The 25,786-nt window shown below is 39.4% G+C and overlaps 1 protein-coding gene across 1 annotated transcript in view; it reads left to right on the top strand.

Annotated features, from left to right (window-relative positions):
• Nucleotides 1–25,786, top strand: part of LOC126162188 (uncharacterized) — a 319,012-nt gene that overhangs the window by 134,003 nt on the left and 159,223 nt on the right. Inside the window, exon 9 of the mRNA XM_049918515.1 lies at nucleotides 4,478–4,834. Within this exon, the coding sequence (XP_049774472.1) occupies nucleotides 4,478–4,834 (357 nt within the window). The remainder of the gene's footprint in view (nucleotides 1–4,477; nucleotides 4,835–25,786) is intronic.

Here is a 25,786-nt window from a genome sequence, read left to right as displayed (position 1 = left end):
CAGATGAATACACTACAATCATAAAAAAAACCACAAAAACTGTGCCATCTTCGCATCTGCTAACCAGAAAAACAAAACCAGGATCAAGCAAGGTCCTGTAGAACTGCTACTATAAAGAAGAATCTATTTATTTCTGATTTATGTGAGCAGGCAAGGGGGACAAGCCTGCACTGAAATGTTTGATATGAGGCACAGAATTGTCAAATCAGTCTATAGTACCTAATAAGCTGAAGAGACATTTGGAACAGAACCACCAAAGCGTCTCTCAAAAACATGCGAGAGTGTTTTCAAAGTCTGTATACTTCAATTCAAGCATTTTATGTCATGATGGGAAAAAATAAAGTCCTCAGATAAAGCTCTTTTAGCACTATTCTGAATTTCTGAAATGAATGCCAGGGAACTGTTTTAACAAATGTAAATAAATTGTTGCTGTTATGTTGGGACTGGAAGTAGTTGAACAGTTTTCAAAAGTACCTCTTGTCAAATGATACAACTCACAGGCGCATTGTCAACATGCCAGCTGATATTCAAGATAATGTAATGAACATGTAATTTGGTCTACAGTTAGATGAAAGCACTGACATTTCTGAACAAACTCAATTATTATTATTTGTGAGATTTGTTTGTGGCTCAGAAATTAGTGAGCAATGCCTATTTTGTCGAAAACTGAGAAAAAACAACCACCACTGCAACTGATATATTTGCTGCTGTTGAGAGTTTCTTTCAAGACAATGGACTCTAGTATATTGCATTGTATAAACAGATAGTGCTGCTGAAATGACAGGAAATATAAAGGGGTTTCTAACTTTGGTGCAGAATAAAAACTGTTCAGTAATAACCACTCATTGCATCTTTTGGATCTCTCTCTAAGAGGGGATATCTAACTGCTTTTCCAGCATCAAGTGAGTTGAATACAGAAAGGGGGGGATTAAGGAACACATAAAAGAGCACCTATCTGAGTTCCAAGAAGGGATATCCAAATACTTTCCCTTGATCTCAACTACTGGCTGGGTGCAGTTGATTGCACCTAATGAGAAAAATGTATCCAAAACAGAGTTAAATTCCTCTGAAAAAAGCAACTTATTGAAATGCTGTTGTATACAGTCCTTAGTTAGAAATTTAAAGAAAATGCTCCTGATTTTTTTTTTCTATCTCAAGTCAAAGAGAATGTCTGGTGATCAGAAATAAAGCAATATCTCTTTCACTGTCCTCTAGGTCCTACTTGTGCAAGTCTGGATTCTCTACATTGAATAATATAAAATATTATTAAGGTGTCTCCTCCTCAATGTGAATGGCAAGATGAGATTGTCTCTGTCAAGGGTTCGTCCATGCAAAGATCTGTTTTGCAAAAACTGCCAGGTCCAAATATATCATTAGTTTTAATTTTTATGTCTGTTAATATTTATGATGTTGACAAAAAAATAATTTATTTTATTGCATACATTATGTTTATATTCATATGTTCCTATTAAATAGTCTTACAAATTTTTAAAATTTGCTTCTCATAGTTGTTTGTTTATTTAAAAAATATTGCATGTATTTTGTGTTTGTTTGCTTCTTTGCGTGTAAGGAAAAAAATCACATGTAGTGGTGTGATGACAGTTGGAAACATACATTGATGTGCCCCAAAGGAAAAAAAAAAGGGTTGAGAAATGTGGGCCTAGATGGCCTATGAATAGGTTGGCATTGGATAGTGCCCTACAGGTGCCTATGGTCTTACTAAGTCATGATAAGCAGGAGATGATTATGAGTTTGAGCTAAGTCGAATTTTGGGAAAAGCAGTGTCCACTGGTGACAATGACAGTGACGAGCAGTGTTGGCCCACAAAGACAGGTCTTTTTGGGGGGGGGGGGGCTGGGCTGGGCTGGAAGTGCAGTATCTGACCCCTATGAAGCATCCAGGCTGGCTTGTTTTATGTATTTTAGGACTTATGTAGGAGGTAGGCATGCAGGCACTGTTAAAGCAGAGAAGGAAGATACACTCAGGGGAGATAATCACAGTTGTGGAGCATTTCTCAGCAAGTAGAGCTTAAATGCCAGGATCAATTTACAGTTGGTGGATGGTGGCTCTTTCTGCAGATATGACATTAGTTTCAGTGTTAAGAGATTTGGGGAATAGTAATGATGCAAGGTTTGACATCGGAAAGTTTTCAGGGAATGATTCGGAGGGGTGGAGCTGAATTGTGGTTAGATGGAAGAATAAGTTGAATGAGCCAGAGTTCTATATTCACATGAAATTGAGTCTGATTTCTAGTGTTGGTGGCAAAAAGTGTTCACTGTAGGTACCTGGAGAGGGAGAGCAGGTCTTTAACAAGCACACCATGACTGACTGAATTTGGTGGTGGTGGTGGTGGTGGTGGTGGTGGTGGTGGTGGTGGTGGTGGTGGGGGGGAGGGGGGATGGGGGGGGGGGGCAAGGCAGGAATATGAGGCAACTATAATATATTGGATAGCTTTTTGAGATGGTATTTTAACATGCTTCTCTAGTGCCTGGAGGGCAAGGGTTTCAATCTAGGATATGGCATATACAAATTTTGGATTGAAAAGGAAGAGGATTGCTTCAGCAGACCTAGGGGAAGGAGGGTTGGTCCTAAGTATGAAGGACTAGGTTGATGAGTGCTAATGAGTTAAAGAACATGAACAGATAGAGGACATTGTGGAAGGACTGGTTGCAACCAGAGTTTTCTATATTGGCACAGATAGAAGGTGCAAGGATCTCTAGTGGAGGATAAAAACACACACAGAAATATCTTAAATGTCTAAAATAAAAAGCAAGACTAAGTACAAAAAAAAGAAGACAGGCATGAAAACAAAAGTGGGATGATGATAATTCTACATTTATGTGTACATCCATACTCCGCAAACCACCACGAAGTGCATGGCAGTGGATATGTCCCTTTGTACCAATTATTAAGGTTTCTTCCTGTCCCATTCACCACATATGGAGCGCAGGAAGAATGTTGTTTGAAATCCTCTGTGTGTGCTTGTCCCATGATCCCCATGTGAGCGATACGTAGGGGCTTGTAGTATAATTTTGTAAAGGTTCAAAGCTGATGGGTAGGAATGAGTGGAGAGAGGGTCTGGAGGATGAAAGGAATTGGTGAAGACGAGTAGTGTCTCTCTGTGTGTGTGTGTGTGTGTGTGTGTGTGTGTGTGTGTGGTGTGTGTGTGTGTGTGTGTGTGAGAGAGAGAGAGAGAGAGAGAGAGAGAGAGAGAGAGAGAGAGAGAGCTCTGAGCACATGGATTTGACCAGTTTGGAGATGATGTCAAATGGCTCACTGGCAAGTCTTAAGTGAGGGTACAGGGATCATTTCTGATCTCTAGTATTAGAAGACACTAAATCCAGATTTTGGGATGCAAGGATGAGTTGTAGGGCAAGATCCCATATCCAGAGTTCTGGGGAAAGTAATATCAGGTGGAAGGCTATACCATAGACACAAGCACTCACTCGCTCACTCACTACTCAGATATGTGTTTAAAATTGATTCTATGCAAGTACTTCTCTTGTAATGCCTAGAAAATATCGAAAGAATGATTTGACTCTCAAAGTACTTGGTATTGAAACAAAAGTATCGAATACTTGTTTATAACTACTTGTATCGAACGTCGCTACCTCCATTTCTCTTTCATTAGTTGAGTAATGATCTCATGTTATATCCGTATTATTTTCCAAAGTAAACTTAATCGTGTGCTTCAAGGTTTCCTGTTTCTGCATCTTGTCACGTGGTCCCAAATGCTAATTTGGGCAAAAGATCTTTGCACACCTACATGCTCTGTTTAATTACACAACTGGAAAGCAACTCCAATCACATTGTTATAATGACTGTGTTGGCTGCACGAAGAACACACACTAACAGAAAATCGTTAAAGTGAGTGCGGTCATGTTCTTTTCTTGTGGATAACATCACCTGTGAGAAGCAAAATTTGACTGCATAAAGTGAAATTCACTAATCAAATTTTTGCAAAACTAAATGTCAAGCTTGGTGACAGTATAATGCAAGAGAAATTACTTGCCGATTGAAACGGTTATCACAAAAAATGTCACGTCTGTCAGGTGTCATAATGGAAAATGAGACAATATAACCCTAAATTTTTCAAGTAACGCCTAATGAAAATTTAGTGTTCTATGTGAATTGCATTTTTGCATAAAAATGTTGTACATCAAGTGCATTGTATTCTCTCTCTCTCTCTCTCTCTCTCTCTCTCTCTCTCTCTCTCTCTCTCTCTTTTCTGGTGGTGCTGAGAGTTATTTCAAGGCGTAAGTAAAATGGGTGGGTGGGGGTGGATCATGGAGAGATAGCACTCTGTGAGCAAACAGCAAGCAATTCACAATTCAGGTAACAATTCAATAAACTTGCTCTCCTGCAGACCTATATAATATAGGAATTTCTAAATTTTTATCTGTTAACATAGAAAGATTTTAGAGGGACCTACTTCGCAAGTGCCTAAGTCTCATGAGAGCATTTATATTTTTTTCAGATACTTCAGATAGCAGTTTGACAGATAGTGAAATGGCATACAGAAAATTGAAAGAATCAGAAAGGTTAGAAGATATAACTTCAGAAAGTTCGCCAATAAGTGTTATAAGTGTTTCCAGCATTCAAAAGCTAATGTCCGAAGAGGAAAATTTATGTACTCCGCGGACTTTGTTTCAAAATCTAGTAAATTTTGACTCTAAAAAGCCTGTTGCAACTAAACCATTGAAGCAGACTGTGGACAATAAAGAATCTTCTGCTAAGAGTGATTCCTACTGGATAGAGGATAAAGAAGCATTTTCTTGCAAGACTGTTGGAAAAACTCAAGTTGAGGAGCAAGATGACACGGCAGATAAAGCAGGTAAATATGAGAACAATAATAGATGTTTCCCTAATATCCAACTTTGGTAGTTATTAATAAATCTTCAGAAATATAATCTTTGAGGTTTTCTCAGTGTGATTGATTAATATTTCACTTCCAGGTGTCCTGACAGGTTGTTGTTTTCCACTTTATGTGCAATATTTCAATGGCTGACCAAATTGTCTTCTTCAGGTACTGCTAGTTTTGTTGTTACATGTACTTGCTTCTTGGACTCTAAGCAGACTGGGAAGTGCTTTTAGTCTCATGCCACTGTTCGTAGGAGAGTTTGGTTCCCAGCACCCCCTATGCCTTTCTCTCTCTCTCTCTCTCTCTCTCTCTCTCTCTCTCTCTTTTTTTTTTTTTAAGCCCACACTGACTTTCTGTGAAATGCAAATTCACTCAGCATTTCCCAGCTCTGGTGGATGTGGTCAAGATCTTGCTAAATTGAGAGTGAACCTCAAGCCTTGTGTACATTGAAATCTCCATCCCGGTTTGTTAGGTCTTCTGACATCTTTATTTCAATAGACTTCTTAATTATGTTATCTCAGAAACTTGGCATTTGCATCATGATACTGTTCTCATTGTATTTCATTTCATGATTAGAGCCAGTGCTAGGCACCAGCTGAATTGCTTACTTTTTTTCTTTTCTTCTTTTTTAAATTTATTTTTTATTTTTAGTGTGTTGCTGAGGTTCTTTGCATTTCTCCTAAACTGTTCCAATAGTCTGTTATACATGAGTTGGTGCATTCACATGGAATGCAATATGAGCTCGGTTTCTCGGCATCTAGATTGTCGTAACATTACAAAATACACTTTTTACCTTAGTTGAAGGTGGTGAAATACACTGCATGTTTCTGTAAGAATCTACAGTTATTTTCGGATATTGGGTCAGCTTAAAGTAGGTAAGTGATTTTCAGCATTACTTCCTTGGTCTCTGTATCAATCTGTAATGGTTAATAAAAAAGAAAAAGAAAAGGTGGAAAATGTGGGAAGAAATGGTGAATAAAAAAGGGGTTTTAAAATCGTTAATGACCTTGAAAAAGGGAAAGAATGAAATGCAAATTGGACTTCGTATTACAGAAAAGATATCAGACTTCATGATTCGGAAAAGCTATTGTTGGGGTTGTCCTTGTGGCGTTTCTGAGCAAAAGTCAAACCAGTTTCCACTACAAAATTATTTGAAAGAGAACAGAGAATAACAAAATGTGATTAACGGGGGGAAATGGCGTAGATAAGAGTTCATTCATTACCAAGTTAATATGTCTTCTCTCGTGCGGCATTCAGGTCTTGTTCTCCAATAATCTCCTGCTTCATTTCTGCATGAAAAAGTAATAGCTGCTCCAAAATCTTGCAGTAAATTTCATCGTCCAGGAATTACTAATGTCTATGAATTAAAACCATCTTGATATTATAAGTTTTTACATCTGAGTCATACCAAGACTAGTGAAAAAGTGAAGTTAAGCTTCTGCTCTCAAGAGACAAGAGCGGGTAGAAAACAAAAGGCGTTACCATTTTTGTACCTTCATTTTCTTATAAATATTTTCTCTGCCGTCGAGTGCTCATACAGCTGCGACGGTATAATGTATATCTGAGGGGACGAGTGTAGCACAGCGAAATTCAAAGTCCCGCTACATATCTCTTTCTAAGACATTCTTGATTTTCACTGCTGTGCACTTTCAGTGGGGCAACCTAAATACCCATTGCTTTGGAACACTATGTATAGGTGTTGTCATGCTTCAGCAAGGCTCTCCTTGTCTGAAAGTGTGAGCTCCTTCAAAATGCTCTCCTCCACAACAGATACGCCACTCCCAATGCTGTTTCCACTTCTGGAAGCGGTCTTGTTACTGCTCTTGCTGGATCGCATGAAGTGCTATCTATGTATTTTCTTTTATTGTGTCTATCATTGCAAATCTTTGTCTTGTCAACAGGTTTTTCAACTCTGGAAACAAACAAAAAAAAAAAAAAAAAAAAAAAAAAACGTCCACAGTGGCCAGGTTTGGAGAATATAGAGGATGAGGTAGCACAATGATTTCGTTTTTGTGCAATAGTCACACACCAACAGGAATCAATATGCTGGTGTATTATTGTGATGTAAGAGCCATGAATTGTCTTTCCATTCTTCAGGCTGTTTTCTTCTCACCTTTTCTTGCAGGCATCGCAACAAGTTCTGATAGTACCATCGATTAATAGTTTGTCCCTGTGGCATGAATTTATGATGAACTAATCCTTCAAGTTGAAGAAGATTATCAGCATAGCATTGACATTTGACCGGACCTGACAACCTTTTTTTTTTTTTTGTTGTTGTGGAGAACCTTTCCAGATCCATTGTGAAGATTGAACCTTGGTCTCAACATGATGACTGTAGATCCATGTCTCATCACCATTTATGATTCTCATAAGGAACATAACATTCTCATTTATGTGATACAAAAGCTCTTTGCAGATTGTGAGGTAAAGGTCTTTCTGGTCTTGACTCATGAGCCATGGGACAAACTTGGCAGCAACATGATGTATTCCAAGATGCTGTGTCAGGATTTCATGACATGATCCAATGAAATGTAACATTTTTCTGCAGTCTCTCTGGCAGTCAGTCATCGATTGGCACACACAGTTTCATTGATGTTCCTGACATGAGCGTCACTGGTGGAAGTCAAAGGCAATCCTGAATGAGGGTCATCTTTAAATTCTATCCGGCCATTTCTAAATTGTGTGAACCATGCGTATCACCGAGTACGGCTTAAGCACTCATCACCGTGGGCTTCCTGCATAATTTGGTGTGTGCCTGTATAGATTTTCTGGAGTTTCGCAGAAAATTTAATGCAGACACTCATCTAACTCTTCTATCTTGAAGTACACACTGTGCGACGCAACATTCTACTCGATACAGCATTGAACAATAACTAACATATATACAACAATGAAACTCCCAGCAGGTATACATTAAACACAGGTGTGCGCAAGATGTCAACCATATTTCATTCCAACACACATTTAGCAAGAAATTAAGAATGTTCCAGAATTTTTTTTGGACAGACTGCATACAACTCAAAATGAAGAAACACAAAATAAAATTTAAATATGCTCATTCATTTTATAACACTACTTCACATCTGATCATTTTAATTAGTTTTAAAAAGCATACTTTCATGTCTTCTATTTTTTAAACATTGTGTGTGTGTGGTGGTCTTCAGTCCTGAGACTGGTTTGATGAAGCTTTCCATGCTACTCTATCCTGTGCAAGCTTCTTCATCTCCCAGTACCTACTGCAACCTACATCCTTCTGAATCTGCTTTGTGTATTATCTCTTGGTCTTCCCCTACGATTTTTACCCTCCACGCTGCCCTCCAATACTAAATTGGTGATCCCTTGAAGCCTCAGAACATGTCCTACCAACCTATCCCTTCTTCTGGTCAAGTTGTGCCACAGACTTCTCTTCTCCCCAATCCTATTCAATACTTCCTCATTAGTTATGTGATCTACCTATCTAATCTTCAGCATTCTTCTGTAGCACCACATTTCGAAAGCTTCTATTCTCTTCTTGTCCAAACTATTTATCGTCCATGTTTCACTTCCATACATGGCTACACTCCATAAAAATACTTTCAGAAATGACTTCCTGACACTTAAATCTATACTTGATGTTAACAAATTTCTCTTCTTGAGAAACGCTTTCCTTGCCATTGCCAGTCTACATTTTATATCCTCTCTACTTCGACCATCATCAGTTATTTTGCTCCCCAAATAGCAAAACTTGTTTACTACTTCAAGTGTCTCATTTCCTAATCTAATACCCTCAACATCACCCAACTTAATTCGACTACATTCCATTATCCTCGTTTTGCTTTTGTTGATGTTCATCTTATATCCTCCCTTCAAGACACCATCCATTCCATTCAACTGCTCTTCCAAGTCCTTTGCTGTCTCTGACAGAATTACAATGTCATCGGCGAACCTCAAAGTTTTTATTTCTTCTCCATGGATTTTAATACCTACTCCGGATTTTTCTTTTGTTTCCTTTACTGCTTGCTCAATATACAGATTGAATAACATCTGGGAGAGGCTACAACCCTGTCTCACTCCCTTCCCAACCACTGCTTCCCTTTCATGTCCCTCGACTCTTTTAACTGCCATCTGGTTTCTGTACAAATTGTAAATAGCCTTTCGCTCCCTGTATTTTACCCCTGCCACCTTCGGAATTTGAAAGAGAGTATTCCAGTCAACATTGTCAAAAGCTTTCTCTAAGTCTACAAATGCTAGAAACGTAGGTTTGCCTTTCCTTAATCTTTCTTCTAAGATAAGTCGTAAGGTCAGTATTGCCTCACGTGTTCCAGTATTTCTACGGAATCCAAACTGATCTTTCCCGAGGTCGGCTTCTACTAGTTTTTCCATTCGTCTGTAAAGAATTCGTGTTAGTATTTTGCAGCTGTGGCTTATTAAACTGATTGTTCGGTAATTTTCACATCTGTCAACACCTGCTTTCTTTGGGATTGGAATTATTATATTCTTCTTGAAGTCTGAGGGTATTTCGCCTGTTTCGTACATCTTGCTCACCAGATGGAAGAGTTTTGTCAGGACTGGCTCTCCAAAGGCCGCCTCAGTAGTTCCAATGGAATGTTGTCTACTCCGGGGCCTTGTTTTGGCTCAGGTCTTTCAGTGCTCTGTCAAACTCTTCACGCAGTATCATATCTCCCATTTCATCTTCATCTACATCCTCTTCCATTTCCATAATATTGTCCTCAAGTACATCACCCTTGTATAGACCCTCTATATACTCCTTCCACCTTTCTGCTTTCCCTTCTTTGCTTAGAACTGGGTTTCCATCTGAGCTCTTGATGTTCATACAAGTGGTTCTCTTTTCTCCAAAGGTCTCTTTAATCTTCCTGTATGCAGTATCTATCTTACCCCTAGTGAGATAAGCCTCTATATCCTTAAATTTGTCCTCTAGCCATCCGTGCTTAGCCATTTTACACTTCCTGTCGATCTCATTTTTGAGACGTTTGTATTCCTTTTTGCCTACTTCATGTACTGCATTTTTATATTTTTTCCTTGCATCAATTAAATTCAATATTTCTTCTGTTACCCAAGGATTTCTACTAGCCCTCGTCTTTTAACATACTTGATCCTCTGCTGCCTTCACTACTTCATCCCTCAAATCTACCCATTCTTCTTCTACTGTATTTCTTCCCCCCATTCTTGTCAGTTGTTCCCTCATGCTCTCCCTGAAACTCTCTACAACCTCTGGTTCTTTCAGTTTATCCAGATCCCATCTCCTTAAATTCCCACCTTCTTGCAGTTTCTTCAGTTTTAATCTACAGGTCGTAACCAATAGATTGTGGTCAGAGTTCACATCTGCCCCTGGAAATGTCTTACAATTTAAAACCTGGCTCCTAAATCTCTGTCTTACCATTATGTAATCTATCTGATACCTTTTATTATCTCCAGGGTTCTTCCATGTATACAACCTTCTATCATGATTCTTAAACCAAGTGTTAGCTATGATTAAGTTGTGCTCTGTGCAAAATTTTACCAGGCGGCTTCCTCTTTCATTTCTTAGCCCCAATCCATATTCACCTACTACGTTTCCTTCTCTCCCTTTTCCTACACTCGAATTCCAGTCACCCATGACTATTAAATTTTCGTCTCCCTTCACTATCTGAATAATTTCTTTTATTTCATCATACATTTCTTCAATTTCTTCGTCATCTGCAGAGCTAGTTGGCATATAAACTTGTACTACTGTAGTAGGTGTGGGCTTCGTATCTATCTTGGCCACAATAATGCGCTCACTATGCTGTTTGTAGTAGCTTACCCGCATTCCTATTTTCCTATTCATTATTAAACACACTCCTGCATTACCCCTATTTGACTTTGTGTTTATAACCCTGTAGTCACCTGACCAGAAGTCTTGTTCCTCCTGCCACCGAACTTCACTAATTCCCACTATATCTAACTTTAACCTATCCATTTCCCTTTTTAAATTTTCTAACCTACCTGCCCGATTAAGGGATCTGACATTCTACGCTCCGATCCGTAGAACGCCAGTTTTCTTTCTCCTGATAACGACATCCTCTTGAGTAGTCCCTGCCCGGAGATCCGAATGGGGGACTATTTTACCTCCGGAATATTTTACCCAAGAGGCCGCCATCATCATTTAATCATACAGTAAAGCTGCATGCCCTCGGGAAAAATTACGGCCGTAGTTTCCCATTGCTTTCAGCCATTTGCAGTACCAGCACAGCAAGGCCGTTTTGGTTATTGTTACAAGGCCAGATCAGTCATTCATCCAGACTATTGCCCTTGCAACTACTGAAAAGGCTGCTGCCCCTCTTCAGGAACCACACGTTTGTCTGGCCTCTCAACAGATACCCCTCCGTTGTGGTTGTACCTATGGTACGGCTATCTGTATCGCTGAGGCATGCAAGCCTCCCCACCAACGGCAAGGTCCATGGTTCATGGGGCAGTTTTAAACATTGAGTGGCATAATTATCGATTAATGAAATGTGTTTTCACAAGTTACATTTTTTAAGTAATCCAGGCCAGCATTTGACATGATGAATGTGGAAAACAAAGCAAACCACTCACAGTAAATTTCTCACTGCAATTGACTCTTTAACAGCCTAGGATTGAAACAAAATGTGTTTTATCCTCCCTCTCCCTCAACTTGGACAAATTATTGTGCAGCAATGCCAACTGGACTGCTGACATCATTCCTTGACTACATTTTGTGCTGTGTTGCACCCTGCAAAGTGTTTGAGAAGATCCCATTTCTGTATATAGAAATCTTTTTGATTTTGATTTTCATGCTTTTTTCCACTCTTCTAGTGTAGAGAATTTTTTTTACAGTTGGCGCATTCTGGTCCATTGATGAGGTACAGGTGAACATACTTAAGTTAAACCAAAATAGTGTTCTTTAGAGTCTTCTACAATTGCTGTACAATTGAAACTACTGTTGTGATTAAGTTGTGCAGTAGAAGGAGGAAGTATCCTTGTGGGAACTGGGGAAGTATATATATATATCAGGTATACTGTAGCCATGTTTATTTTATGCCCAGAATAGGTGCCTGAATACATGTGAGAGAGTGCTGAAATGGTCTCTTTCTGGAGCTTGATCAGGACTGTAAATGAAATGGAGAGAGTAGTTGGAGACTGTATTTTGGTAAGTTCCATAAATTGTCATATCTACCTTGAATACAGAGAAATGCCAAAACCACTGCCATGCTACAGGAAAGGCATAGTTTCTCGTGAACAGCCTGTGTAGCCAAAATCCCAGGAGGGAGCATATGCTCCCTCTGGTAACATTCCCCTTCCACTTGTGGATACTTGTGATTTCTGTTATTTTGCCAGCTGGTGTGTGGTTGCATCAGTATTACTAACCATGGATCTTAGAGCACACTATTAATCCCCAAGAAATATGACAGTGCAATATGCTTAATTGATTCTTAAGATTCAGTTACTTGCTCTCTTCCTATCAGGATAGTATCATTAACCTATTTGCTTTGGTCATTATTGTTTTTCTATTACCTTCTCGTGTGCAAAATATCAAATAATGCTCCCCCCCCCCCCCCTCCACACACACACACACACACACACACACACACACACACACACACACACACCAACACCTTGGGCACTGTAAACTACTGTGGACATTCACATTGCCTGAAATAACTGACAGTAAGACTAAACAGCAAATATTTACGAGGAACTGAAGTTTCTCAGTAATTCATGAGACAGTTATTGTTGCTTGTCGTAGATGACCATACTTTTACTAGTTGATTTGTATCAGCCTGCTTTCCCCTTCGCTGGTAACCAGCATGATACAAGGCCTATTGAAGCACTTGTTAATCATTGATGATTGTCAATGTACTATTCTTCCTCCAGCCTTATGACAACAACTTGCCTATTGCAATCTACACTTCAGGGTTTAGAGAGATGGCCTCAAAGTTCGAACTCCATTATTCACAGGGAAGATAATCTGCATTAACAGTCTGTGTCAATAAACTATACAAGAGATTCTCAGTTGACAGTTCTATTGCTACCTCAGAGAAACTCCTCATTATACACCAACAAAGGGAGTTTGTTGTCTTTGGTGCAGAATGGTATGTAGTCCTCACAGTTCCGAAGAGAAGATGTAAGGAAGCACTGTTACCCGTTCTTTTAATTTGCTGTGTGCACTTCAGATTATACAGTACATATACACAGCAGAGAAGCTTCTCCAATATGTCAGGTGAACCTTCTAGCAGCAGGGTACTGAGCATGTTGAAACCCTTAGTAATTAGGTGGCATATGCACTACCGAAAGAGGATTGTGTGGGAATCATTGCATCTGAATGCACGATCCTTTTGCAATCAGTAATATAATCTCAGGGAAAGGAGATCCTTGGGGAATGAGTAGAAGAGTGGTTTTAAGTTAGGGCAAAAAGATTCAATTGATCAGACTTTCTTCTTCTTCTTTCTTGGCTCTACAGCTCATGGTGAGCCTTGGCCTCTTCTACAATTTCCTTCCATTTCTCTCAGTCCTTTGCCAATACTCTCCAGTTTCTATAGCCCATATTCCTATGATATTCGATTACTCCAACCTCCCATCTGGCTCTTGGCCGACCGTGTCCTCAGTGCCCTGCTGGCTTTCCTTATAATATTCTTTTTGGTACTTCTGTATCATTCATGCGATCTACATGTACCGCCCACCTCAGTCTGGATGATTTCACTATCCTTTTGATGGGTTGGTCTTTGTATATGCTATACATCTCATGGTTGTATCTCCTCCTTCATTTTCCTCTTTCACAGGTTGGGCCAATAATTCATCTAAGTACCTTTATTTCAAATACATCCAGTATTTCGATATCTTTAGTTGTTAATGTCCAGGTTTCAGAGACGTATGGAAGCACTGGTCGTATAAGTGAGTTATAGATAGTTAGTTTAGTGGTATGAGTCAGGAGCCTTGAGGATAGAAGTTTTGTTAGGACAAAATAGGCTCTATTGGCTAGCATTAATTTCTGCTTAATTTCATAGGAAGTATCATTTAGATGGGCAACTGTTGAGCCTAGGTACTTGAAACGTTCATCTCTCTCAAACATAGTAGTTCTAAGTTCTCGGGGACTGATGACCTCAGATGTAAAGTCCCATAGTGCTCAGAGCCATTCTCTCAAACATATAATTGCCTATTGTTATTGCATTTGGCATATTTTCTTTCTGCTTTCTGTCTGCCATGTATTTTGTTTTTTGTTCATTAATAATTAACCCCATGTTCCTACTAGCCTGTTCGAGAGCTGTAAATGTCTCTTCCATTACTTTTTGCATTCTTGTTACTATATCTGTGTCATCTGCATAGGCCAGTATCTGCACTGACTTATAGAAGATCGTTCTTTTTAATACTCAATGTATTGGACATTATTCCTCCTATTCTTATATTACTTTGTGTTTCGCTCATTGTCATTCTCACCAGTCTTACCAACTTTCTCAAGATTGTCAGTTCATCTAGAGCGTGATATAACTGCTCTCTATTTATGTTATCACAAGCTGCTTTGAAATCTATAAAGAGGTGATGCGTGCCAACCCCATATTTGTTTGTTTTTTCCAGAATTTGTTTTAAGACGAGTATTTGATCTATAGTTGACTTCCCGGGGAGAAATCTGCATTGGTAAGGCCCCATCTTCCTCTGTATGATTGGGAGGATTATATCGAATAGTATATTAGAGAATATTTTATATCCCAGATTAAGTAGTGTGATCCCTCTGTAATTGCCACACTCCATCTGATCTCCTTTCTTATATACTCTCTTCTCATTGTTGGGGCATTTTCTCCTCTTCCCATATTCTGGTGACCATTTTTAGAAGGCTTCATACCAGCTCTCTGCCTCTTTGCTTAAACAGTTTTGCTGGAATACCATCTGTCTCTGCCGCCTTGTTGTTTTTCAATTTCTTCATGGCGGTTTTCACTTCTTCTATATTTGGTGGGGCAGTGTTGTTGTCTGGGTCCTCTTCCCCTTTCGTTTCTATTGGATTCCCTGGTATAGTTGTTCTAGGGTTGAGGAGACTATCAAAATGTCTGCACCATCTTTTGCATATTCCCTTCTTTTCACTTATTATAATCCCTATCTCATCTTTTATTAAGCTTGTTTTACTACCAAAAGGCTTCAATGCCACATTCACCTCTCTATAGAATTTCTTATTTCATTTTTGCTTCTCACGGGCTCCATTTCTTTGACACTTGCTTTCATCCATTCTCTCTTTTCTTTGGTGAGTCCTCTTTTCAATTCTCCTTTTTTCTTTGTAATCTTCTACTATCCTCCTCATACAGTGTGAGCACAGTGTCCTTCTATATGCTTCATTCTTTTCTTCAGTTGCTATTTCGCATTCAGTATCAAACCATAGTGGTCTTAATTGTCTTGTCCCAATTCTAAGAACATCTCTTGCCGACGTCTCCACCATCTTTTTTATCGCTTCCCACTGATCTTTGATGTTGTTGTATTCTCCAACATTTTCCAGAATCCAAGTTATCTTCTCCTGACACTGTTCTCTAACTTCCACTGAATCTAAAGTTATTATATTTCTGTGCCCTGGGTCGAACTCCTTTTGCTGCACCCTTGCCCCTCGCCCCCCGCCATCTGGTTTAGTCCATGTTCCCTTATGTATTTCTTTATGTGGGAACAGTGTTGATCCTATTACCATATTTCTAGATGCTGCGAACAGTATAATCTTGTTCCATTCTCATTACTTGTTGAATGTTTGCTGTGGGGGTCAATTATCAGTCTATAACGCTGTTCTTTCCCCATATGAGTGTTTAGGTCTCCGACTATTATTTTAATATCATGACCTGGGCTCTCATCATATGCTCTTTCCAAAGATTCATAGAATATTGTGGTACAGTCAATGCCCACACCGTGGTGCATGCAGCTGTGTGGCTGCGGACTTTACGTCATACAGCCAACAGCTGGCACGCCCCGCTTATCGCAGCTCTGCACAGCTGTACAGTGCAGGCATGGGCCTCACACACTGAGTGCCTCCGCACTGTCATGGCAACCTCGGCCGGCGTCCTCCCGAGAGATAGTTACTTGAGGCCGCGCCGCCAATCATAACAGGACATGACAAGCGGACCCGGTTACGGTGGGCATATTCCTTTGCCACTCGCCCTATATAGCCGCATACGCCACCAAGCCTGGCAGTCTCGTTTTGGGCTACCTACTTGCTACGTCAACGTCGCACCCAGGAATGACGCTACACTGTGCTACGACTGTTTACCATACCGGACTTGGACTCTGCAGCCCAGTCGCTGCTCTTGATCAAGCACCAAGTTGTGTTAGTATTGTGGAACTGTTGGCAATAAACAAAATTTGGAACTCATGCCAATCGTTATTTGTTGTTTCTCCAGTTACGGATACAACAAATACTTCTTTCTCTTCTTATTCACATTCTTCTGTTGGTGCATGGGCATTAATTATGGACTAGTTAAAGAATTCCCCCTTTATCCTGAGTGTTGATAATCTTGGGGCTTAAAGATTTTTACCAAATGCTTTAACTTCCCCAGCTCATGATTTCATTTGCTGCAGCTGTAGAATATATTTGCTTCTTTCTTTTCTAAAACTCCACTCCCTGTCCATCTAATTTCTTGTAGTGCTATTATACTTTGTTTCAGATTCATTATTTGATCCAGCATTACTTTCAGTGCTGCTGGGCAATATAGGGATCTCACATTCCAAGTACCAATTTATAGGTCTGATCTACACCTTATATTTATCTTCTTATTTTCCCTCCTTCATATGCTTGTATTCCATTCTCATTGTCCTTTTCCATGCCAGGCCTATCTTCCTTCATCCTTCCAGCTTTACTTTGTAGAAGTTTCGCAACAATTGTTTTTTACAGAGCAGTCTGTCAACCCTGTATCCAACCCCTATCGGGGGATGGGTGATTTTTAATCAGGATTTTCTTCCCTCAGGCTTTGGAGACACAACTCCGAACTGCGACACAGCAGTTGTTGTTTTGCTAGTTTTGGTACACCCCGGTTATTTTGTTTCCCGGTGTCCAACATATCTGGTGAACGTTCCCCAGTCTGCCATCTGGGGAGGCGCCCAATGAGAGACTAGCAACTCCACACAGGATTGATCAGACTTAACACTTCATTTTATAGTAACTTCTTGCATTGTCTCATAAAATCATACACTCCTAGCTTTTCTGCATATAAAGCACTGCACTTAAACCCATTGCTTCCCATTCTGTCACGAAGGCCCATCAGAATGTGATGGCACTATAATTGTTTATCAGACTTGTACTGATCATATTCAGAGGGCAAGTTGTTTAGCTAATTATATGCCCACCATTTTAAGTAATGACCCAACCAGAAACCAACACCTTTTAAATTCTGTGTAAGAATTATTATTTTAACCTTAAAATGTTGGAGAGGTGACTGTAATGTCTCTTCACTTTGAGACCTAAGGTTTCTAAATTTGTGATATCTATTCTTGTTTTGCTTCCTGATTCAAAGTACCTTGCATTGCTCAATTTTACCATATCAATTTGGTGTATGATTTCTGATGTTTGCTCGACTTAATTGGCAATCTGTTTCTTAGTTTTTGGGCAAATCATTGATACTATTTTCATGAATGATGTGTCAACAATTGACCTAATTGTCATTATCAGGGGTTCCAGGAAGTGTCCTTTTTTGCACACTACCTGGACTCCAGTCAAACCCTGAAGTTTTATTGTTGTTGTGCACTTGTTCATAGCATCCGTACTTCTATTCCATGAAACACACATCCATTGATTGTTAATAGGCTGTGGTAGATAAGTTGACGGACAAGATCTTAATAGTGTGCTGGGTTCCAAGCTTTACTTAAATTGAAACCTACATACCTGTTTATCATATCTTCAGCACACACCACTGGTCTTGTTTAACACATTGGAGGGCTTTATTAGTATCAAAAGTTGACCTCTGTTATGAATAGTTGGGTCACCAAGCGTGCTTTACTGTCTGGTTAGAGTCCTGTATTGAGCGTACGTGATATCATTGCTTGGACCACCCAAGGATGTGGGCAAGGTGAATCATTAGAATGTCATCACCGGGAATGTAGTTATCAATTTGCTTAGAAAGCAGAAACATATCATCACTAATTTTTAGTAGTTGGAAAGTGAATGTGTTCATGGAGGCACTTATTTTGTCGAAAGAGTCATTGTGTAACATTATGCAAATAGTAATTGTACAGATAGGTCTGCTGAGATGTTTCCTTAGTCTTTATTTCCCTGATGGGGGTGTTAGGACCAGGCTGTGGAACAGTCCAGTAGTCAATTCGTAACTTTGGTATCTTGCTAGGCTTCTTGCTTCTCTTACTTTTTCTTGCAGATGCTGTACAGTACTAATGCTGCAAGGGTCCTGTTATTCAGTACCATTGAACCTATGGCATAGCTTCTCCCCTGTGGGCTTCGATCTGTTGCGCCAAAGATGCTGAAAAAGAATTTCTTGTTCCCGTGGTTGGAGAAGTTGAACTCATTGTATTTCATATAATGTACAGCTCGAACTTCTCTTAAGGAATAGACTATGCATGCGTTGCATTGACATCTAAGTGTTTCAGTCTGCACAAACTGTCAAAAAACCTCGTGAAAGTGGGGTGCTTCCTCCTTACTAACTACCTTAGCTCATAAACATCTTTCATCGGTCAATGGATATCAAGGACATGAAACATCTCATTTTATGACTGGCATGTTACACCTCAATTCACTGTTAAATAATGGCAGATCATTATGGTCCTGGTTCATGGATAAAAGAAACTGCCATATAAATTATCTCATTGTGACTGACTGTAATACTGGAAACATTACACGTTTCTTTTTAAGGCTAAATGCATGTATTGGAACAGGAAACAAGAAAATACGTCTACTAATATGAGACTGAATGGCAATCCACAGGCATAGTTTCTTATGGCATCATGAAAATAGGTAATGTGTGGAGTACATATAAATTCTTAGAACTTCGTCAGCTGAGCAGTTTAAGAATGTTTTGGTAGTTACAATAATTTTAAGATTACGTAACTGTATAGAAAGGTCCATATTCATTATGAAATCATAAACAAACATAAATAGTGACAAAGTATACACAGTGTAGGTAAAACACTTTTTCCCTCTTGCTTAGAGCCATTAGAGAACACGTCGTTGTCTGTCTTTCCTTTTGTGTTTAGCCGCTATTCTGCTTTTGCTCATTGTGACGGCCCTCAAAGTTGTTGATCAGTGATCTACATACTGATCGGTCCTCTTGATTCGAAATAATGCTCTTGAACCATTTATCACAGACTGTTGTCCAATAAATTAAAAATCCGCTTCATTAGTCTGGTTGCATCCATCCTGAACTTTAGTCATTATTACGCTGTTGACTCCCATCAACTGTTAACTATCACTGTTTAACTCTCCCCTTCCACAAAGTCTTTACTGTCCATTTAACATCCTAGGACCGATTATTTTGTGAATGATGTTGTGCTCACACTTCTCAGCTTCTCTCATTCAAGCCCTTCCTGTATTTCTGAGGCATTCACTTGCATTCAGATGTTCGGTCTTGATCATTGTGTTATAGTGCCTGAAAGCAGCTTCTCTTTAGAGTGCCATTGTCTCGTGTAGGACACGCGCCCTATGAAAAGCAGCAGCCATCTTCTCTCGCCTTCTGTCACCTAATTCTTTTTTGCGGGTTTCATCTGCTCTATCTCACAAAGTTATCTGAAACGGCCCACTTTTCCTATTTTACTGTACACTGCTGTTGGGTGATGAGGTGCTGTGTGGATGCTGGTAATGTACTTTTCTTTTCTTTTATTACTCATAAACAATTGAAAATTATGAATTACATAAACTGTTGATGTTACAGACGCTGCAGTATCTTAAGGTAAGTGCCATTGCTTCCCGCAGCAGTGTTGGCTCTCAGTGAGAACTGCCATCCAAAAATAATCTGCCTCGAAGTTCTGTATCTGTACTATTACACAGCATTTGAGCCTAAATAAAGAACTTTTCGAGTGTTATTGCCATAGTTCCTGTCTTTAACAGTTATACTAGAAAGCTGAAATAGTTCTTCTTTATTCCAGTTAAGTCTTAAAAACTGGAATTTGTAGATCCATTAACTGGATCATTAACAACTGCTCATACGTGTCACTGCAGGAACATTTCCCCTTATCATTTAATGCAACAACTAATAAGTGAGGTCAAGGAGGCTAAATGGTAAAAATTACTGACCAGTATCTGTATAAGATCCACGAAGTATATGCTATCCACATGTCCCTAAATGCACTGAGTATCTATTGGAAAGTGCACTATTGATGCTGCCATGGTGATGAAGCAGTTTGGTTCATTGATAGCACAATCACACCGTAGTGTAAAACACTTGTGTAACATGCTAGATGAATTGAGTAATGTTTTGAAGCAATTATTCTTATTCTAACAGCCTGAATCTGTTGCAGTGCGTGCATGATTGGGGGGGGGGAGGATCAGACTTAATTCTTAATCTGACGTAGTTGATGACATTCAGTGATTTCATTCAGTGTGGATTTACTTTAGATATGATGGTATATACTAATTACAGTTTCCAAGTAGACAGCTTAATGTGATTGTGTTGTTACTTCTTGTGAATTATGTATGGTCTAAGACGAAAAAATTGACCTTCAGCTGACTGCCACAGAGGCTAAGTCTGAGTTGTTCACTTAAGGTTGGCAGCAAAGTTGATCACCCCTCAGAATTCCAAGTCCAGCAATATGCATGATCTGGCAACACTGTAGAACGTCTGGAGGAAGTGTTGTCATTTCCTCAAGAGGCTGGAAGGCTGTAGATGTTTGCGGTCTACTGGTAAAAATTGCGCAATATAGCCACAAAGTCACGAGATTGAATTTGCTCCAGTCCAATTTCTTTCTTTCTTTCTTTCTTTCCTTTTTTTTTTTTTTTTTTTATATCACATTGCTGTTGTCTGCAAAAGCAGTCAGTCTGATGGAGCTCAGAAATAATTACCTTCACTTTCTAACCTATCTGTAATACTGGAAATCTCCACAAAAATTTTGCCACCCAGGTCGTGGCTGTGTCGAAACCAAGTTTATGGTTGGGAGTTCCCCTACCCCACAGCAGCCAGCTACCATCTGGATGCCATTTGCAAACTTCTTCCAATGTCGTACAACCATATGAATGCAGCGCTATGATTGTGTTTATCAGATGTTATTTTCTAATTTGAAGTTCTTTTATCTTACAGTTATGTATTGGATTTTGCATGCTCCAAACTTATGAGCGTTGTTCAAGAGTTGTAAAATAGTCACAAGTGGGAAAAAGTGTAACATTTGCAACATAATTGTTTGTTCCGGGTTTAACAAAGGCAGAAAGGCAGCTCGGAACACTTGCACTGGGTGTGGAGCGAGTGCTTTTGGGCAAAACGTGTCGGCCAAAGATTTTTACTGTTTCAAGAAATGCCATTCATTCCGTTGTGACTCATTTTCTACATTCAGGAAGTTTTGATAACTGATATATGTGATGAACCACAACCATTTAACTGTAGTAAACCATTTGTATTCAATAGATAAGATTCAGAAGTTTGGTGTAGGAATACAACAGGCTCAAACTGAAAGCAACAAAAATCAAAGGGATCTCTATTACTGCATTTTAGCTTAAATGTTACCATTTTGCTCATTGGGAATTCTTTTGCTACTAGTGTCTAGTTAGGACATTTTTAGCTTAACTTCCTTTTAGGAAACTGATGGTTGAGCCATGAGAAAAGACTTCTCCTCAGCAAATGGCAGTGTGAATATAACATTTTGCAACTGGTGGCTCAATAAGGATGTTGTGCTCTACGAAATCTTCTCAGGGTCGCGTCTATCGCAGCAGAACTGAAATTCAACTTACCATGGTAACCTTATGATGAAAGTGTACTTTAATAAAACAGGAAGCACTGTAACACGAGTGTGCCCATAACACCATGAATGAATAAGATATCACTCGCTCTGGGCTTTGAAACGTTCTGCGCTCATCTGCTGTCCTATGTCAAACTGAAACAGTATGCAAATATGTCATTTCATAGCTTATAATTTATTTATTGTTCTTGGATCTGACTGCCTACAGCTCTGTTATGAAACAGCTGAAAAATCTGGCCTTCAACGAGACTGTAACCATGACCCAAATTAGCCCTCACTTCAGAAGCAAACACATTACGCCAGTGTCAGTGAAGCGCTGCTGTGATAGTTTCTTCCTTGTTGTCCCAGTGGTTGCCAAAACTGATAAACTTGGGGCAGGGCAGGGTCGGTCGTCTGCATTCTCTCTTTCACTTATCGAAAGTTGACCTACCTCGATATACTTCTTTCCGATGTCCCTTCACTCCATAGTAGCAGATACGTGCTAGGCAGTGTAAAGCAGCATTGATGATACCACTACCTTATACCTACCACACAGAGGCCGCGTAACTGTAGTTGAAAGCCAGTTCCTGAAAGCTCATTTTTAAAAAATCGGGCATTTGGAGGATGCAGTCTACTTGCAGAAAGCATTTAAAATTAGATTGAATCTACTTTTTATTCACATGGAAACACATGAAATGGCTATCAAGTCCGTATTTACTATAGTAATATTCTATCATTCAAATTTCACTGTCTTTAAAACATAGTTTCACTCGAAAACCAGTCAAAATTTTTCAAATCAGACACAACTAATTTTCACGTTCTACCAGGTACCAACCCACAACTATTTGTGAGTTAAACATTTGGTCATTTCAGTGCTCTTCTTCGAAAGAAGTGCTCTCCAAAGTATTCCTTACAGAGCACGAAACGTCATGCAGAATTGTTCCTACGACCAGAAAGTTCACACGCTTATAACTCTCAAACTATTTAATTTAGAAACACAGACTTTCATTAAAATGTTCATAACTCCAGTTGATTCACATAAGGTATTTGAACCGCAATCAACTTGCTATTTCTTCATTCTTCAGAGTATTTTTATGGAGCTGTCTGTCATGGTGTTATCCATAGACCGGTTAGCAAGCGACACTCTTGAACGATTCTGCTCACTGCCCACTCTACTATTTTAGCGTGGGAACAGCTTAATTCTGATTGACTGTTGATCTAAACGACCAATCCGAATGTTCCTTCCAGATCATTATCGTGGCAAAACATGCCTTATCCAATCAATAATCTAATAGTATTTAATGTCATTAAAACTTCAATTTCTAGTATATTGTGTAATCAAAATAAGCGAAGCACGAATTATTCTCAAAGTTGATAAATAAACTTATTCCGTCTCTAACTTTCATTCTGATTTCTTTTATACAAAAGCAAGCCCACACCGCCATAAGTCATCTGAATCATGGTTGCACCATAACTTTCCCACAGTCTGTTTGTACAAGGTGTTATGAAAAATGACATACTAAGTTTTAACGTATGTCCCACATACACTATTCAGTCATTCTCATGCACTTACACAACAAAATATAACCAAATAATAATTTTGACCGATTTTTGTATTACGTAATGCACAGTGACTAACGTGTTAAAATTGTAATTATTTTATATTTATGCACTGATAACTTTGTAATGGTTTCAAATGATAAAACAAGTCAATCTGTATTTGTTACTAACATGGTTTTAAAAAAACCAGCATTGGTTTTTGGTCTTTTAGGTAATTTTCTTTATCTCCGGTACTATAATAAATAAAAATCTGAAATTTTGACAGCAGCATTCCATTAATAACAAAAGGCTTTGTACAATATTCGAACACAATCGTATAATAACTAATATGGATTATTTAGATTCGTAGAGGGTAAGACTCTTTGTATTGAGTGACATACGCCATGCAGTTCTCACGGCAGGCAGCACAACTAGATCATTCAATCAAACTGACAAAGAGAGATCAAGTGAATTTGTCAGCATATTTATAAGTTGTCTATTAAGTAACTCAGTTGTCACTCCATTGTCAAACTTATTCTACGTTGACATAATAGTTTCCTGGGTATGATACTGCATAGTAACATACAAAACTAAAGCTGGAGAAAACTAACATATTGGCCATGGTTACAGCGGCCTTATTCAGAGTATACTGGTGCCTTTTATCTGTGAAGTGTCACTTACATTTTGTCATTGCTGTTCATTGCACATAAGATAATGTCACAATTTAAAACGATAGTTAATTACGTTGGTCTCTTAAGGAAGAAGTAGAGGGAACTTTATTTTAATATTTTACTGTGGGGGAGGAAGTATATATCTTCTGTCCTCTGTTGGCTCTTGTATTATGGGCCATGATTGGTGATCACTGGCAAATGAGAGGGTGGTTCCTGTTCACCTACAGCTGGATGCCACCATGTGGCGGCAGATGCTCACCTGTAATGGTTGTGCCTCGTGTTGACAGTGCGGCTTGTTGGGCTCTGATGCCTGGCAGCCAGGATGTGGCAAGCCTGAGTCCATCATATTTAAGTTGTTAGGGTGTTTAAGCATTTTGATACCTCTCTGAGCTTGTGTTTGTATCATGCACGGTTGCTTCAAACAGGCTTCGTTGAATTTTATATCTATTCCACAGACTTGCTGATCTTCTCTTGCTGTTGACCACCAGTTACAGCACTTATAACAATAGCCAATAGATAACAGAAGATATGCACTCCCTCCACTGCAGCAACTTATTAAAATAAAGTTCCCTCTCTTTCTTCCTTAAGAGATCACTGTAATCAACTATCCTTTCAAGTTATGAGTTTGTCATGAGCAGTGTACAGAAATGACAAAACAGCGAATACCCTGCATACCAAAAAGGCACCAGTAGATCCACGAGGAGGTTACTGTAACCATGGCTGAAACACTGGATTTCTCCAGCAGAAGTTTTATACATTCTAACATAGTACTATGCCAAGAAAACTTTTATGTCAACTGACATGCTATGTTGTTGCCAAGTTGTTATAGTATGAGCAAGAAGAATAAGTGTCACCATCTGGTGTGAAGCCTGTTGCAGAAGTGAGCACATCTTGTATTTGGAGGACACTGTAAATGAGGGCCTAGATACCAAGAGTAAACTGGCCAGCCATAAACATTGTCACCACCGAACTGCTATCGACATAAACCCATCCGGGCATTACCAGCATTGTCTAGCGAGGAATGACTGCTAGTCAGACACAAGCACAAGGCATGCAGTATCAGCAAGTCTGCTGTCCATATGTAGAATGGGGAAGGCACATGATCTATCTGAGTTTGACCGAAGGCAGGTTGTGATGGCCCGAAATCTCAGCACAGGGATTTCAGAAACTGCACAACTTGTCAGGTGTTCAATGAGTGCTGTGCTGAGTGTCTTTAACGCTTGGCAAAACCAAGGGGAAACCACGTCCAGAGATTGTGCGGTTGGGTGGCCACCTCTCATTACAGACGATGGACGTCGTATAAGCTGGTCATACTGTTAAGACAGACAGGTAGTGGACTGTGGTGGAATTAACATTGGATTTTAATGCTGGGCAGATTGCAAGTGTCCCTTAGCACACAGTGCACTGAACGCTCCTAACGATGGGCTCCGCAGCTGATGATCCATGCATGTGCCAGTGTTAACACCACGAAATGAGCTTGTGACCATAGGCACTAGACATTGCCGCAGTGACAGAGATTTGCTTGGTCTGATGAATCCTGATATCTTCTTCATCATGCCGATGGGAGGGTGCGAATCCATTGCCTTACAGGGAACAGGTCCTTGACATCTTTACTGCGGGATGCAGACAAGCTACATTATGCTCTGGGGATCAGTTACATGGGCATCCATGGGTTCAGTGGAAATCATACAAAACACCATTATGGCCAAGGAGTATCATACACTAGTTGAAGACCATGTACACCCTTTCATGAAGATCATGTTCCCTGATGGCAGAGGTGGATGTTCCTTAAAATATGTCACTGGATGCAGTTTCATACCTACCTTACCAACTTCTTGGTGTCAGCTTTTCTGAGTGGTTATTCTGCTATTATATGAAGGTTAATACATAAAGTAAATTCTAATTTTTT

This window comes from Schistocerca cancellata, chromosome 2, assembly GCF_023864275.1.
Source record: "Schistocerca cancellata isolate TAMUIC-IGC-003103 chromosome 2, iqSchCanc2.1, whole genome shotgun sequence".
NCBI classification, from domain to species: domain Eukaryota; kingdom Metazoa; phylum Arthropoda; class Insecta; order Orthoptera; family Acrididae; genus Schistocerca; species Schistocerca cancellata.
Note: the sequence above shows the minus strand (reverse complement) of the source record. Positions and strands in the feature narration are given on the sequence as shown.